This window comes from Maniola jurtina, chromosome 8, assembly GCF_905333055.1.
Source record: "Maniola jurtina chromosome 8, ilManJurt1.1, whole genome shotgun sequence".
In the NCBI taxonomy this organism is placed as follows: Eukaryota; Metazoa; Arthropoda; class Insecta; order Lepidoptera; family Nymphalidae; genus Maniola; species Maniola jurtina.
Window position 1 is genome coordinate 2,662,985 of NC_060036.1, and position 16,230 is coordinate 2,679,214.

General features: G+C 35.0%; 3 protein-coding genes across 6 annotated transcripts in view; 1 reads left to right on the forward strand and 2 right to left on the reverse strand.

Annotated features, from left to right (window-relative positions):
• Positions 1-292: 292 nt before the first annotated feature.
• On the forward strand, positions 293-5,234 carry LOC123867508 (ras suppressor protein 1). Its single transcript, XM_045909572.1, has 6 exons — positions 293-473; positions 1,027-1,317; positions 1,681-1,763; positions 2,151-2,265; positions 2,758-2,890; positions 3,464-5,234. Exons 1-6 carry the CDS (start codon positions 323-325, stop codon positions 3,549-3,551), a joined length of 861 nt encoding a protein of 286 aa, XP_045765528.1. The 5' UTR covers positions 293-322; the 3' UTR covers positions 3,552-5,234.
• On the reverse strand, positions 4,731-11,817 carry LOC123867507 (nuclear envelope integral membrane protein 1). Of its 2 annotated transcripts, none has more exons than XM_045909570.1 (8): positions 11,544-11,817; positions 11,319-11,440; positions 10,492-10,705; positions 9,105-9,271; positions 8,146-8,361; positions 7,504-7,628; positions 6,864-7,025; positions 4,731-6,178 (listed from the first exon to the last, which is right to left on the reverse strand). In XM_045909570.1, exons 1-8 carry the CDS (start codon positions 11,614-11,616, stop codon positions 6,028-6,030), a joined length of 1,230 nt encoding a protein of 409 aa, XP_045765526.1. In that variant the 5' UTR covers positions 11,617-11,817; the 3' UTR covers positions 4,731-6,027. The 2 variants fall into 2 exon arrangements, with proteins under 2 accessions (XP_045765526.1, XP_045765525.1); XM_045909569.1 differs by having other exon boundaries at positions 4,731-6,187.
• Positions 11,818-12,999: 1,182 nt separating this feature from the next.
• LOC123867506 (myosin heavy chain 95F) overlaps positions 13,000-16,230 on the reverse strand; it is a 55,114-nt gene continuing 51,883 nt past the window's right edge. For all 3 annotated transcript variants that reach the window (XM_045909568.1, XM_045909567.1, XM_045909566.1), the window contains one exon: positions 13,000-16,151. The gene's annotated coding sequence lies outside the window, so the exon portion shown is untranslated. The remainder of the gene's footprint in view (positions 16,152-16,230) is intronic.

Below are 16,230 nucleotides of genomic sequence, written 5' to 3' on the forward strand. Positions count from 1 at the left end.
GCTCTGCCCTTATCTCTTTTAACGCGTGACCAAAATCGAAACTAAAGCCGCCATCTAGGGAAGTGCACTTGTTGATCTGTGTCATTGTCCGCATAAAGCGACAACTACACCCTCACTCAAGTGCCAAAAGAGCCTTGTCGGAATGTAGGTATCCGAAAACGGCGCGCTGTTGCGCGTTTAAAAAAAGCTAAAATATTTTTAATCTGTGACATTTTTGCGCTCATTTTGTCCAATGAAAATTCAACAAAAAAGTTAACAAAACACACATGATTGGCTAAAATATCCGACATATTTTTATGTTTCGTAAACACGCCCGCGCAATATGAGTCACCCTCCGTCAGTTTCCTGTATTCCGAACACAGCTAAAATGTCGAAAGCTAAAAAAGTTATTGAAGAAGCGAAGGAAATAAACAATCCTGAAATCGATTTGGTCGACAAAGGAATCTCCAGCCTCGATGAAATACCAGGACTGTGTGAGTTGGCTTTCTAAAACCTTGTTATTCCTTTTTTAGCCAAGAACAAGTTTTACAAGTTCTATAGCGAATTATTTGTTTATTTTTATTTTAGTCAAACTAGTTATAAAGTGATAAGTAAACATATTATAAATTTTACTCAAATACAAATCCGAATTAATATAACCAAAACTTTCTTACACTTTTATACATTTCCCTATTTAGAAATGACCTAATACATTGTGTTAGATTCGATGATTTCCTCATAATTAACTTATATTTAAATTATTTAGTTAAAAGATGATTCATTATGTTAGAGTTTTAACAAATAAGCACAACTACCACCCATGCAACCACTTATAAATTAGCTCTATTCAAGTGCTAACATGCACAGTTTGACACCTTCTACTCACTTTGATGAAGATGTAGTGAAGCTAGCAAAACCGCACTGTGCAATAGAACTGCATATTTATATACAATTTTCTGCCCAGATTTCTGGGCCTAGATTGGTTTTGTGTGTACGGTTAGCAATCTAATCCCATCTAATCTAAACTAAAACCTTTTTGCATTTCAGTTAGTCTGGAAAACATAACCCGTTTGACGCTAAGTCACAACAAGTTGTCAGTAGCCCCCGCAGGTCTTGCAAATCTCATAAATCTTGAAATTCTCAATCTTGCTAACAACCATATTGAAGAACTCCCGGTCAGTCTTTCTTCTTTGCCGAAGCTTCGTATCCTAAATGTGTCTCTCAATAGACTGTACACACTGCCGAGGGGCTTTGGAGCATTTCCGGTGTTGGAAATTTTGGACCTTACATATAATAATTTGAAGGAACAGACCTTGCCTGGGAATTTCTTTATGATGGGTGAGTTACCTGTAACAGTTTTGTTCATAAAAATAATGGACAGTTTCAATATCATATTGAGGATATACTGCTAAAGCCCAACTCTTTATTAAGTTGGATGGGACTAAATGGGTTTTAGCAATTTACTCTTGATATTGTATATTCTTTGTTTATATATTTTTTTATAGTTTAAATCTAATTTAATTAGTCATCAACTTATCATTGAAGTATTCTTTAACTAATTTTAAGTTGGAACTTCAAAATTCTAAATTAAGTAATTAAGATTAATTATTTATTAGGATATTGATATAGGACTAAATATTGTGCCATTCTTTTCTGCAAAACCAGTTTCAGAATAATAATTTAGATGCATTAATTTTTCAGAAAGTCTCAGGGCCTTATATCTTGGAGACAATGACTTTGAATATCTACCACCAGAGATTGGCAACCTGAAGAATTTACAAATTGTAAGTACCTACTACTTATCATACATAATATAAATATGACAGTCTGTTTGTCTGTTGGTTTGTCCACAATGGAGCAACAGATCTACATGATTTTTTGCATGGGTATAGTGAAAGACCTAGACAAAAGCTACTTTTTATCCTGCAAAATCAAACAGTTCCCATGGGATCTTTAAAAACCAAATTCATGCATGCAGACCAAGTCACGCCATAGCCATAGTTCAAATTTGTAGGTTACCTACAGTTCAAATAGTGAGGTCTAAAAATTATATAATATGTTAGCTCCACAATGTGTAACCCCACTGAGAAAGTTTTTCTCGAAATTCCACTTAAGCAAAGCCAAGATCTTCGATAGTAAGATGTTTTTTAACTATATTGCACATATTACAGTTATCTCTACGAGAGAACGATCTGATCGAAGTGCCACGTGAGCTGGGGCAGCTGCTCCGACTGAGAGAATTGCATCTGCAGGGCAACAGGCTGGTTGTGTTGCCGCCCGAGATTGGTAAACATTTCTTACTCTATGTCCTAGAAATAAACTCATAGCTTTAATTTTAGTTGATGTAAATAGTGAGGATCTGTCATCTGCCATTTTTTAGGGTTCCGTACCTCAAAAGGAAAAACGGAACCCTTATAGGATCACTTTGTTGTCTGTCTGTCCGTCTGTCTGTCTGTCCGTCCGTCCGTCCGTCCGTCCGTCCGTCTGTCTGTCTTCCTTCTTTCCGGTTTTTGGTTGAGGATGTAGATTTATGAGATTTATAGTCTGCCCATCAGAAGTATGTAGAGACTTCCGTTATTGTTTCAATTTGATATTTTTGGATTTCTTAATTTTATATCTGTTCTATCAAATAGGTTATTTTAGGTTTGTTATACTAAGTTTGTGGCTGCTATGCTGGTATTTTTTGAAGTGGCCGCACTTTCCAGTCTATTTTGTTTCAGTCTGACTCGCACTTGGCCGGTTTTTTTACATTTAACTTATACATCCTTAACTTGACAGGTGCACTGGACCTGGCCAGCAACAAGTCAGTCCTGCGGCTGGAGGGCAACTTCTGGGTTCCGCACATCGAGGACCAGCTCAAACTGGGCCCTTCACATGTGCTGGACTACTTGCGCTCCGAGACTTACAGAGTGTGAGTAGCGATGCAATATTACGTCAATTTAAACAAAAAATTATAAATGAAATAACTGCGGTCAAGTGGGAGTCGAACTCGCATACAAAGGGTTCCGTACCATCGTACAATATTTTATATACTATTTTAACATTTTTATATGTATATGCAATACTGCAAAATAATGACAACAGCACCATCATATGTGATTTAGTAATAATATCATAGATGACGCTTTAGTAATAGAAATTCACGCTTTTCGGATTTATTCCTTTACTTGTGCTATAAGACCTATAACTTACCTGCCAAATTTCATGATTCTAGGTCAACGGGAAGTACCTTTTCTTGACGGACACAACAAAGTGATCCTTTAAGGGTTACGTTTTTCCTTTTTGAGGTACGGAACCCTAAAAGATATTTTACTGAAAATTACTTAAAATATTTGAATTTTACCGTGAAACTACGTAATTACCGCTCGATCACTGCGTTAGTAATATTCTAACGTTTGGTTCTTTGCGCGCTGCACCCGATCTGAATCCGAGAATTCTCGATCAGTAGTAGCCGTAAGTACTATTTGTTTGGTTTGTTCCGCAGGCTGTACAGCCGCCACATGTCGGCCAAGCCGCCGCCGCCGCCGCAGACGCTCGACAAGAGCAAAAAGGCCAGCCGCGCTCGATCCTAGCTGACTCATACAGTACCAACTACAAGGCACAGTGGACTAACGGCCGAAATTAATGATCAATCCATCTGTAATCTGTCGATAACTTCCTTAGCAACATATTGATAATTAATAATTTTCCTTATACTTTCCAATCTTTAAGGTTGCCTGGTAGAAATAAGGCCGCCTTTTGTATCTTCCCTCTGTCTGTGTTTTTTATTCTTTAATGTAATCCTTCTTGTGGTTGTGCAAATAAAGTGTATTTATTATTATTATTGATACAGATAGCAGCAGTATTGGTTAATTTCGGCCGTAATAAGTGCGACTAGGATGTTACTTTCTGGGTCTATTTATGTTTTACTCAATAGATTGTATGTAACAATTGAATTTTTTAATCGTGCTTACAACAATATGGACAACAATTGAATTTTTTAATCGTGTTAACAAAAATATGGACGAAGAGCCTGCGAGGGCCAGACCTTCGTTATTTTACTAAAGCTGAAAGTTTCTCTGCGTGTTGTCCCCAACACGGAGGAACGATCAGCGACTAAATTATAATGTATAATGTAAATATATATGTAATTTTTTTCTATTTTCTTCAGAAAGTATTGGAAATCACATTATGCATTGCCAGATACTTAGTATCGTGGCAACCCCCTGCCAGACAACCTTAGTTGTTAAAATTAAATTGTTAAAATATAAAAAAAAATACACTTTATATTATTATTTATAATAGACTAAGCAGCTTCCGCTGATGCGTCTATATCAGAAATGCTTCGAGTTTTCCAAATGTGTCTAATCTATTCTCGAACTGGTTAACAGAGCTTAACATAATCACATCCTTGGGCAATTTATTCCATTTGTGAACAACTCTGTTGGTCAGAAAGTGTTTCAATGGATTTGACGATGATAATTGATATTGTCTTCATATCATTTTACTTTTACGTAAGATTTTTTACATCTTTGCTGCCTGTTATCTCCCAAAGCCACCATGATCCAAACTTCATAGTCGCTGATCATTCTTCCCTGTGTTGGGAACAATAAGCAGATATAAAATATCGAATGTCTGGACCTCGCGGGCTCTTTCTTTATTACTATAATTAATGACAATTTTAATTTATTAATTGTGAAAATATGTGTTTAAATGTTGTAACGTGTGTGCAAGATGTGATACTAAAAACAAATAAAACAAAATTATATATAAATGTTTAAAAAAAACTTTAATTATCTAGGCAGGTAGTATCTTAAAAAAATAAGTGAACACAAACATCATAAAATTATATGTAACAATATTTCTGTTACAAAATACAATACGAAATTTACAAAACTATGGTGCTATTTCCGCATAAGTTTGCCATATTTTAACTAATGTATTACAATTAAATAAGGATAATAATTAAATAAGTATAACTAACAATAATGTATTTTATTTTTAACTTAACTAAAACCTTATTTTATTTAACCTGTTTTTTATTTTAATTTTAGTTCGAAATTAATAATCAATCTATATTTGTGTAATCTGTCGATAAGTCACTTAGCAACAGTATTTGTAAAAATTATAAGGTTTTTTGACAATATTGCTAAGCTACTTACTAAGAAATTAAAGATTGATTTATTAATTTTTGGCTGTCAGTAAATACTCACAGAATTCAAAACAGGCAATGGAACATGAACTTGTCTTTGTTTCACTAAGGACCCCTAAAAAGATCACAAAATTTTTGGAAAATAATCTTGCTGGCTAGCGACAGATTCTATCCAGACGATCATCTATATCTATTAGACGATCTAGATTGATTGTTTTACATCTATTTGTTAGGCTCAATTAACATCGGGATTGCATTTTCACTGTAAAATAATTTTATACTTTATCTATACAATAATTAATAAATAATTTCTATTCCATTCCAAAAGAACAGTATCGCTTAAGCAGCGCGAGAAGGTCGCGCGGACGCGTGCGGCTGCTTGCGTCCGCAGCGGCACTTGACCGATTTTTTAGTTTACCGTATCCCACATTTTATAAATTATATTTTTTATGGTAGAAGACTAAAATATTTGAGCAATGGATATTTATATTTTACTTTCGATAAAACTAGCAGCTGATTTTTCCAACTTACTGTGTCCAATAATTACTGAAAATTACTCCCCCATGGTTGAAACTTTTGTAACAAAAACATTAAAAAAATTACTAATTAGCAATCAACTATAATGAATCGAACACCATATTCTGAGATCAATACACAAAAAAACTTAAAGTAGACAATACATATTATATCTAACAAATAATAATAATTATTATTATTTATAGTTATATCACGTAACTACATAGGCATTAAAATTATTACCAACTCTTATTACATGTGTAACTTTAAATTACTATACGGTGTATTATCCAGATACCTATAAGTCGCTGCTGTCAGCCGCATTCGATAATAATTCGTTTCCGCCATGACGTTTCATCAAATCATTAGCTGTCCATTCATCATCATCACCGATGCTATCCTCAATCATCGCATTCCGAGGAGTCGTCATCAGAGATCTCGAGGTGGTTCCTGGTGGAGTTGGCGATAGGCTTGGAGCGCTCCATGGAGAAGGCGTACGACTCGTAGTCCATTACTTCGTCGTCGCTTAGATGCGAGTTGCCTTCTATAAAGCTTGCGAATCTGGAACAAATGTAGACTTTAACTTTTTACGGCCGATATTAATAAATAATAATAATCTGTAATCCGTCGATAAGTTACCTTAGCAATTTGTTATTTGTCAAATAAGACATTACAATTTTTAACAAATAACGACGTTGCCAATCAATTTATCAATAGATTACAGATTGTATTATAGTATACAGTTATAAAAAAACGGTCAAGTGTGAGTCGGACTCGTACACGAAGCATTCTGTACCGTCATACAAGATACAATTTTTATTTTTTTATACATACTTGTAAAAGTTTATTTTAATACTAGCTGATACCCGCGACTTCGTTCGCGTGGATGTATGTTTATTAAAATTCCAGGGTATAATCTATTGCCATTCTAAATTTCAGCCCAATCCGTCCAGTAGTTTTTGCGTGAAGGAGTAACATACACACACACACACATACAAACTTTCTCCTTTATAATATTAGTGTGAAAAATATATATTATAGAATAGAAAAGAATATATTTTTATTCAAATTCAAATATTCCATTTGTTGTTATAGTGGCAATAGTAAGGCACAATACAAAATTTCAACTGACCACCTATTACGGTTCATGAGATACAACCTGCTGACAGACAGACGGATGGATTTACAGCGAGGGCTTGATAATAGATCTCGTTGGCACCTGTCCTGATGAGCTTACCGCTTGGCGTCGCTCAGTTTGAGCATGATGTTCCACTGCGCGCAGTCCGGGCTGGAGCAGTACTTGCGCAAGCTGTCGAGCGCGTGCTTGGTTTCGCGCGCGCCTTGCTCGAAGTACTCTTCGCTGGTGAGCAGCCGAGGTTTGGGCGGGAATCTGCGATGCCTATTTCAAATCGTAAGTTTATGAGACTGTTTCGCTTTGTAGTTTAAAAGCCGGACCGCATTACAGCGGCGCAGACAGCACAGATATTATTCCAATCATTTCGTATAGTGAAAAGTGAAAACCGTTTACTATAACTTGCCTCTTGCCGTCATGACAACATACCTCTTTTGCTATATTCCTTAGGAATTGGGGTTTATTATTGTAATTTGGCACCAACATAAGGTAAGGCGAAAGTTATAGTGAACATGAAATGCAGTCCGGCCTTACAATTATGATATAGTCAGAGCACGAAAACAGAGAATTTTTGAATAATTATTAGATTTCAAAAGAAAATGCATAATTTGTGCATACATACGAGTAAATATGAACCGTCCGTCAATCTATGACGGTAGGTTGTTGATGTTAGGGTGATGTTTGGTTGAGTAGTAGTGAGGTTTTAGTTCTGAAATTCATCTTTTTTGGCACTGAGCAGTCTCACCAGTATCCCTTTAGGGCCAGCAGCAGCGACTGCGGGAAGTATTTGGCCGTCAGAGCCGCGATGATGATCGCTGCTGACGCTTCTTGGTATTGACTACTGAAGAAAGTCACCAACGTTCCCACTATCTGAAACAAAAACAGGGCTAAGTAAGGAATAAATAATGCTAAGAAAGTAAGTTGATATACTTGGTATTTGATGTTATCTCTGTTCCCAATTTTTATGACTACGAGTGCCAGCAGGATGATTCGCTAATCCGTGTTAACACTGTATAGCTCTCAGGTTTTATTTTTCAAATTCTGCAGCATTAATGCTGAGCTAGGGCCGTTTCGTCTTGTGGCATGTGGGTGCAAAAACACTTACTTATACTTTATGAACAAGATGAATAAATTAGTCTTCTTTCTTTCTTTCTTCAGAATGATTACTTAATTGAGACCAATCGGTTTACATTACTGCTTCACTGAGTGATAATTAAAAAAAAAAAACATTAGCAGAAAACCTTCAATGGATTAAAAATCTTATGAGCTTGGTGGCATCATTCAGTGTTAGTCACTGAGTTAGCGAATCAGTAGACTGGATCGATCGAACAGGGTATAATTAGGTTGGTATGCTGATACAAGGCTCAAAATATTTCAAGAATCTAACCTGCAAAGTCCACATAACAAGGTTCTTGCTTCTCTGGTTCTGCGGAGGCCCAATCCGGTAGCACACCACAAAACTGATGAAACCCATGAGGAGGGTATACCATACCAAGTACGTCTGGTATGTGGATACAATACTGCTAACATTCTCCCACACTTGTTGGAAAAGGTACACTCCCACTGTCCAACCGCCTATGAGGATACCGTAGGTTAATGTTTTCTGGGAAAAAATATGACTAAGTATAATATGTGCAGCTGGCAAAAAAAAAAAAAACTTAAGAAAATAGGGATTTTTCTCAAAAAACTTGTTATCGTATATTTTTTTGAAAAAAATGTTACACAGAAGAAAGTTAAATATAAGTCTTGCACACAAATGGTTCTGTATCATTGTACAAGAAATCTCAAACCAGTATAATAAAAATTTATCACTCCCACATCTGTGTACTTAAGGGGCATGAGACGGGCCTGCCCGCGATATTCAAATTTAATTTGGTTTTTCGCAATTTGTCTATCGAATCTAGAATAGTAGACTATTCTCACAAATTAGTCGATACTAGAATTAATTTCTTAAACTGAACCCTTTCAAGTAAAGATTTTTATATAAACCTGTGAGGATGATATTGCAATTGTCGCAATTAAAATACCATAAGCCTATAGTGTCGTATTAGTTTACAAATTGCAAAAAACCAAATTTTTGAATGATGGACAGAGCCATCTATTATGTGATTTAGTAAACATATTATTTGGTTGTACACTATTTTTTGTAACCACAAACGGAGTTTTTTCTGCTACCTGCCAAATTTCTTCTAGGTCAACGGGAAGTTGGCCTGTGAATTGAGAGACACGACAGACGGATAGAGAGACAGACAACGAAGTGATCCTATAAGGGTACCGTTTTTCTTTTGTGGTACAGAAACCTAAGAATTACAATATGTGCCTATGTAATACATTTTTATACCTTACCTTTGGCAATAACTTGCTAACATAATACACCAGAACCATGAACGAGGCAGAGACCCCCACGACAATGCCGCACAGATAGAAGAACACAGGGTTGCCACACAGCGCGCGGGACGAGAATATGAGGGACAGCCCTAGCACCATCGTGAGAACACGCCATAAGTCCACCCCTAAAATACAGGCAAATTGCATATTCATATCAAAAGTATACTTTAAGCAGTTGTAGTTCCCACGACTGTTACTATCGATAGTTTATTACAAGACTAGATGATGCCCGCGACTTCTAGGATTCTAGGATTTAGATTTTTTTTTATTCCATGAAAACTTTTTGATTGTGCTTGATCAAAAGTAGCATATGTTCTTTCCTAGGATGCAAGCTCTCTCTCTGTACCATATTTCGTCGAAATCGGTTAGACGGATAGACTGTGAAAAGCTACCAGATAAACAGATACACTTTCACATTTGTAATATTATTAGTATGCAGGTTCAGGAACAAAAATATATGAGTCAAGTCAAGTGCCCACATTTGCACACATAAACCTTTAAGTTTCTTACTACGAAATGTTGGAAAAATTTTACAATATCAACAACTTTAGTGTATTATAAATCTTAACAGTGGAACATAAAGTTTTATTACAATTGCAAAACATTTATATTTTTCCCTTTTTCCTTGGAGAAAAGAAAAAATGATAAATATTGAAATATGTTCATCCAAAATAAAATGTAATGTATGTAACAATAATAAAAAACCAACACTGCTCGATAAATCAAATACTATTATGCATAAAAATAAATAAAAATCTGCTTTAGAATGTACAGGTAAAGCCATTTCATATGATACCTATATACTTGGTATATGGAACATTGTGAAAGAGATTGTCAATTTAGTTTACTGTAGAGATTGTAAACAGCCAGATTAGCACCAAATTATGCACTATCTGTGCCCGCGACTTCGTTCGCGTGGAATAGTGACTTTGCGGGCAGCATATTTTGAATTACATATACCGTCGTTTGGTTTATATAGCCACGGACGCTCAGGTGCGAGGCGTGTAGTACGTACTCTGTACGTTAAAAATATTCGCCGTGATTGTTTAAATTGACATAACTTTTTTATTTATGAACCAGTTGACATGAAATAAACACTAAATGTTAAGTGAAGCTTACTACAATATATTAGTGAAAACCGTATCTAAATCAAATAAGCCGTTTCTGATATTAGCGTGCACAAACACACAGACAAACAGACAAAAAAAAATTAATTACAATTTCGGGTTCGACATCGATATAATAACAACCCCTGCTACTTTTTTTTATATATTTCCATTGTACAGACACCACTTTTCTACAATTTTATTATATGTATAGATATAGATTTTAAGTTTTAACTTACTTTGTACATTCAACTCAATCTTATGTTTCTCTCTTGTGTTAACTGCCATACATGTGGCAGTAAATAGATCAAGTGACACAGTCCTATAGGACTTCTTCTGGAAGGGGTTGATGACTGCCCAGCCGTAGCTGTCTTCTTTGTAGTCTTTGTACACTTGTTCAGGGTCATCACCCAAGTACTGGCTGAATTCATCATTTTTTATCTTTATATTAAACTGGCAAGGAAAAAAAACATGATCAAAATTGTTATAATTTAGTTGTACTTAGTCTCTAAATTAAATTTTCCATTTTATTCCAAAACCAGTGCTACCAAGAAAATGATAGCAATACTTTTAAAACTGTCAATTCAGTTTAGAGGATTTAAACAACCACTTTATCATCAATACTTATCCCTAAAGCTTACACTGTCCATCAAGTCCAGGCTTTAGGTGTGCATCAAATCAAGCTGAAATTGAAATGTTTAGCATGTTCCTGCATTAGTGGAGCGTTGTGGGAGGGATGACAGTTGTCTAAAGTTGATGAATAAATGCTGCTCGATGGCGATAGAATGACAGCTACAATGTCACGATTGCAATCACCTCTGATTGGTTGATGCTCGCTCACTATTGGCTACAATAAGAATAGCATTAATTTAGCCAATAACAACAATTGCGATTGTAATAATGATTGATGCAGGTTTTACAGAATCGAGCTAGTGAGTTCTCACGTGACGTCATCACATTCCTCCCGCTCTATTTCAGGAACGTACTCAGTTATGATCTATGCCTGTACTTCACATTAACAAAGCTTTGCTGTGACTTTTTAACCATGGCATACAAAATAACTTACTTTAACTGTTTGCCACAAGGCGAATAAGTTTTTCGGCGTTCCGGTATAACAATAAATATCTACAGTTTGTTTTGAAGGTTGAATGTCGCGTTCTATTGTGGTGGCACCGCTGAGCCAGTGTACTGAAAAAAACGTGTTTTATTAAGATGCTGTGCTATAACAATTGGTTTTGTACTAATCTTGCTGTTATTAGAAATATTAGCTTAATTTCTGTGATAAACTTACCATCGTAAGGTAGCGAGTTTACGTGAGCAATAACAAATAATATCAAAAATACTAAGTACACTCTCGGTTCCATTTTTTCATGTTTCCCTAACAACAAATTGATTTGAACCCTGACTAAAGTAGACTCAAAATTGTTCAGTTATATTTCGCATGTATGAAATTGTATTTACTAAATAAGAATATCTCTTTAAATCACTTTAATGTAACCAGGAACTGAACGCTAAATATTATAAAAATAGCATTCGCGCAAACTGTTTATTATTTTTTCAATTTGTCAAATTGACATTGACGTTTAATTTGCTAACTTTTTTAATTACCTGGTTTTACGGCTCTGGGTTCTAGCCCGATTTGGAGAAGGCCTCAGAATAGGTACCTACAGTACGACAAGGCTCTTTTGGCCTATCTCTATGCTTTTGGCACTTGAATGAATCAAATAAACAAAAACAAAGGCTCCCAGCCATTAGGTAGAACTTCTTCAATTTTAAGAAAAATATTGAAAATGTTAATGTTGAAAAAAGCGTAAGTTTTATTTTATTTTATCTAGGTAAATGAGAAATTGAGATAGCCGTCCCTGTTCCCGTATAGGGGAAAAATAATAAAAACCATTGATAGGCTATGGACTTGCAACCTATCATTTTAGCACTAATTACTTAGTGCTAAAATTAGCATTAAGATGCAGACACACTTATGCTGTATTTATTATCAGGATATATCGTGAAGTTATGTATATGTAATGGCTCTAATATATTTAAAAAAAAAAATAGTGAAATTCAGATTTTTACTTAGTAACACCATAGACAAGAGAACAGCGTGTCATTTCACAAGATGGCGGCATTAGCTCCAATTTTGGCCACACGTCAAAAGATCCTTGTCGCACTATCCCACAGAGCACTATCCTTTGTTCCAAAATCAATGGGGAAATCAGTGCTGCCAACAGGCATGAGGGGTCTGCACGCGAAATTCAAATTTAATTTGGTTTTTCTAACTCAAACATTAGTCGATACTAGAGCTAATTTCGTAAAGATTTTTATATAAACCAGTGAGGATGATACTGCCATTGGCACAATTAAAGTGCCATAAGCCTTCTTTGTCGTATTAGTTTACAAATTGCGAAAAACTAAATTTGAATTTCGCGGGCAGACCCGTCGCATCCACCTTAAATGAACTCTCATTGGAACTCTCAACATCTAAATGATTCAAAACCACTAGTAAACTTGTAGAAAACCACTAACGGAAAACGGCCCTACAAGGAGAAAACAATTACTTAATAATATTACATAGATTCCTTTCATCATGATCAAACCATCGCCGGCTCACTACAGAGCACGGATCTTCTCTCAGAATGGTTTTAGCCATAGTCTACCATGTTGGGCAGTGTGGATTGATAGACTTTTAGGACTAAAAACGTAGTGATTATATTCTCTTTGTTTAGGACATTAAAAAAAAAAACAAATGGTTTCATTGAATAATTTTTGTTTTATTTGGTAAAGCATAACACAAAAAGTCATGTACTTACGGCATGAAAAAGGCACTCACGATAACTCTGTACTTAATATATTGTACTCTAATATGTACTCCTATTCATAACCTTATAACTCTGTATAAAAACAATCGTTAGAGAATGTGTTACGTCAGAGCAACAACACAATGCGGAATGCCGCAAATGGAAAAGTATTACGGACTACGGTGCGACCGTTTGCCGACGATTTTTACACCACATGCCTACGAATTCACTCTTTACTTTTTAAATCATTATAACATGCGGGTCTGTGGCATGCCGCAATGTCGCACGATGTTGCTTCGGCGTAAAACAACCTTCACATATAATATTTAGCTAGGAATGTTTTAAAATACTGTTGGATTTATACTTGCGGTATGAAAAAATACTGAATTTCAAATAATACCAAGAACTGCTACAAACCAGTCTTTCATAGTAGTAATAGGAATGCTTCAATAAATACATTTTAATATAAACCATTAAAGACCTCGAAATCACAGTTAGTAAAATTTCTTTTTGTAAGTGATTAATTCATTGTACAATATTATTATAATAAGTATGTGGTCGGCATATTATTCGACTTGTTTTAAACTTATTGTTATATATTTTTTTAAATATTAATTTAAGCATGCACTCTTTCGGTGCGGCTGATAATTTCATAGTAATAATAATTTAAGATTTAACTAACTTTTTTTCATAAGAGTTTAGGAATGGAAAGTCATAGATATAGATTAAGTCTATGTGGAAAGTAGCCATATATGGCAACATTTACACACTACATACACAAATATATTTTTTTAAGCTTATCCGAAAGATTGAAGGCACATTTTCATTGATGGGAAAACTAATAAGAATGCTTTAGCGATCGCATTTTAATTGGCCGATCACGGTTGGTTCTTATGGGATACTTGTTGTCTGTTTGATCATGAAAATGAGCCTTTATGTTCAGCCAATTAGAAGCATGAATAAAACATAGATGTCCTAAATCGGCACTCGGTATTTAAAAGCTGGATAGTGCGCAATAAGAATTATAAAAGATTGTCTTTTTGTCTTTTGAACACTTTGTTGTGAAAATAAATTCTTTCTAATAAATACAAAATACTTTTAAAATATATGAAGGCGAGTGTAAACTATGTAACATTTCATGTTAATCTATACCTACTAATATTGCAAAGAGGAAAGATTTGTAAGATTGTTTGTAAGCTCTGAAACTACTGAACCGATTTTGATAATTCTTTCACCATTAGAAAGCTACTTTTCACCCAAGCTGAGCCGGGAGGATCGGCTAGTAACTTAATATCACATTTACATCATACTAGTGTTTCGCCTTTACTAATAGTCTATAACTAATTATCTATTATATCTTGAATAATGTACCTTTCGAATGGAGAATGAATTTTTCAAGTAGGTGCAGTGGTTCCAGAGATTATTACCCTCCACATACTCACAAAATTCTTTTGTAACCTGTCATTTGTGTTTTGTGGTGTTTAAATAATTAATATAAGTAATTATGTGGAAAAGTATGTATATATTCTACAATTTCGATATCTTGCTGCGATTATATTATTCCGAATTGGCCCTATTTGCTTTATTTATTACAATACATACATATGATCTGTTACATAGTCTGAACTCACCCTAACAATAAAAATAATTCATTAAGGTGACCGCACATTAGTCAGCGTTTAGCGAAGTTTTCATCTTATTACTGCTAATTCGATTGTACATAACTTCTTAGCTAAATTGAATTATTCTCTACAGAGAATATTGTGAAAAAAGGTGACACAATTTATTCTTGGATCTCTCAATTTAATATAAAGATCGTGTACAGCCGAATTTTATCCGCAAGATTTGTTAAAAAGAAAAAGAGTCAACTGGATGACTGTAAAATGACACATAATATTTTCGCGATAAAATTTAATTTCATCCACTATATTGCTTTCGACTTACGACGCACACATGACGTCGACAAATGCGCGATCTCTTTTATATGTATATTTTAACCACTTCCCTAACCAGAAGCTACTTATATCATTCATCTATGCTACTTATTAATTACAATCTAAATTGTGTACTCTTAAAACGATCACAAATATCAAGTCTACGGTGGAACACCCTCTGAATACAATATATTGCACTATAATACACACAAAAAAACCCTGCACTATTCGGTATCTCAGTGGTTATGTGATACTCTGTTCATGGAGACAAGCTAATGTAACAATCACGTACAGCGGAGTGCTAGGTGCGAAAAAAAACCCAGGATAAAAGAAAGGGGAATAAGAAACTGCATGACACTGGCCGCAGATAACGGACATAGTGCACGCACGTTTACGTTGCGACCAAAATATCAGTCTTACTCTTAACTGTCTCGTGTAGTGCGGACTTTGAGTCTCTTGGTGCTACTTACTTATGTTCTCAGTTATAGATTTTACGTTGACCTGGTTAAGTCATTGGACTGTATTCTGTTTATTTGGTAACTTGACGTGTTTCTCAGTTCGATTTTTGTTATATTTTTAACTTGGCTTACTCAATGGATTGTTTCTTAACTTCTGATTTTTTTTTTACTTAGAATATCATACAAATAAATATCGCATTATTAATTTTATCTCGATACCCATCGGGCGAAGGCACGGGCAAATCTTTAAGGTGTTATAACGTGTAACCAAACACGTTGGTGAAGCAGAATGAAGGGACAAAAATTTCAAAATACACCCTCTTGCCCCCCAACCTCCTCTCCAATAGGAACAACGGGCATAATTTTGACTAAGTAATAATACTGTCAATGGACAGTGTTCAAGGTGCATGGAAAGAATTGAATAATTCTGAATTACCCTTGTCCCCGGGCACACGGCCATGGGGATGTCGAGTATACAGGAAAGTTAATAAGAAATTAGATAGGTATGTCTGTTATTTGTCAGATATTTTCACTAAGTTACATAGCCACTATGATACAGGATAGGCACCATACGAATACATACAGGGCTAAATAACCTTTGAAGGCACATTGGAAAGCACTAATTGTATCTTACTATAAATTACTAATATGGTTTATAAATCGCAAATTCTACTGTTTGTTTTTTGTTGGTATCCCGCTGGTGTTTTGCTATCTGAAAATAAAATGAATAATTTATAATTAAAATGACTAAACCGAGTTTAGTTTTCTTAACAGTACGTCGATAAATTATT

Coding starts and splice junctions, on each gene's coding strand:
- LOC123867508 (XM_045909572.1), top strand. CDS start 323: ATGAGTCACCCTCCGTCAGTTTCCTGTATTCCGAACACAGCTAAAATG. Junction 1,318..1,680: donor TGGGAATTTCTTTATGATGG/GTGAGTTACCTG, acceptor TTAATTTTTCAG/AAAGTCTCAGGGCCTTATAT. Junction 2,266..2,757: donor TGTGTTGCCGCCCGAGATTG/GTAAACATTTCT, acceptor TTAACTTGACAG/GTGCACTGGACCTGGCCAGC.
- LOC123867507 (XM_045909569.1), bottom strand. CDS start 11,616: ATGGAACCGAGAGTGTACTTAGTATTTTTGATATTATTTGTTATTGCT. Junction 8,362..9,104: donor TTAGCAAGTTATTGCCAAAG/GTAAGGTATAAA, acceptor ATTTTTTCCCAG/AAAACATTAACCTACGGTAT. Junction 7,026..7,503: donor CTGGCCCTAAAGGGATACTG/GTGAGACTGCTC, acceptor GATTTGAAATAG/GCATCGCAGATTCCCGCCCA.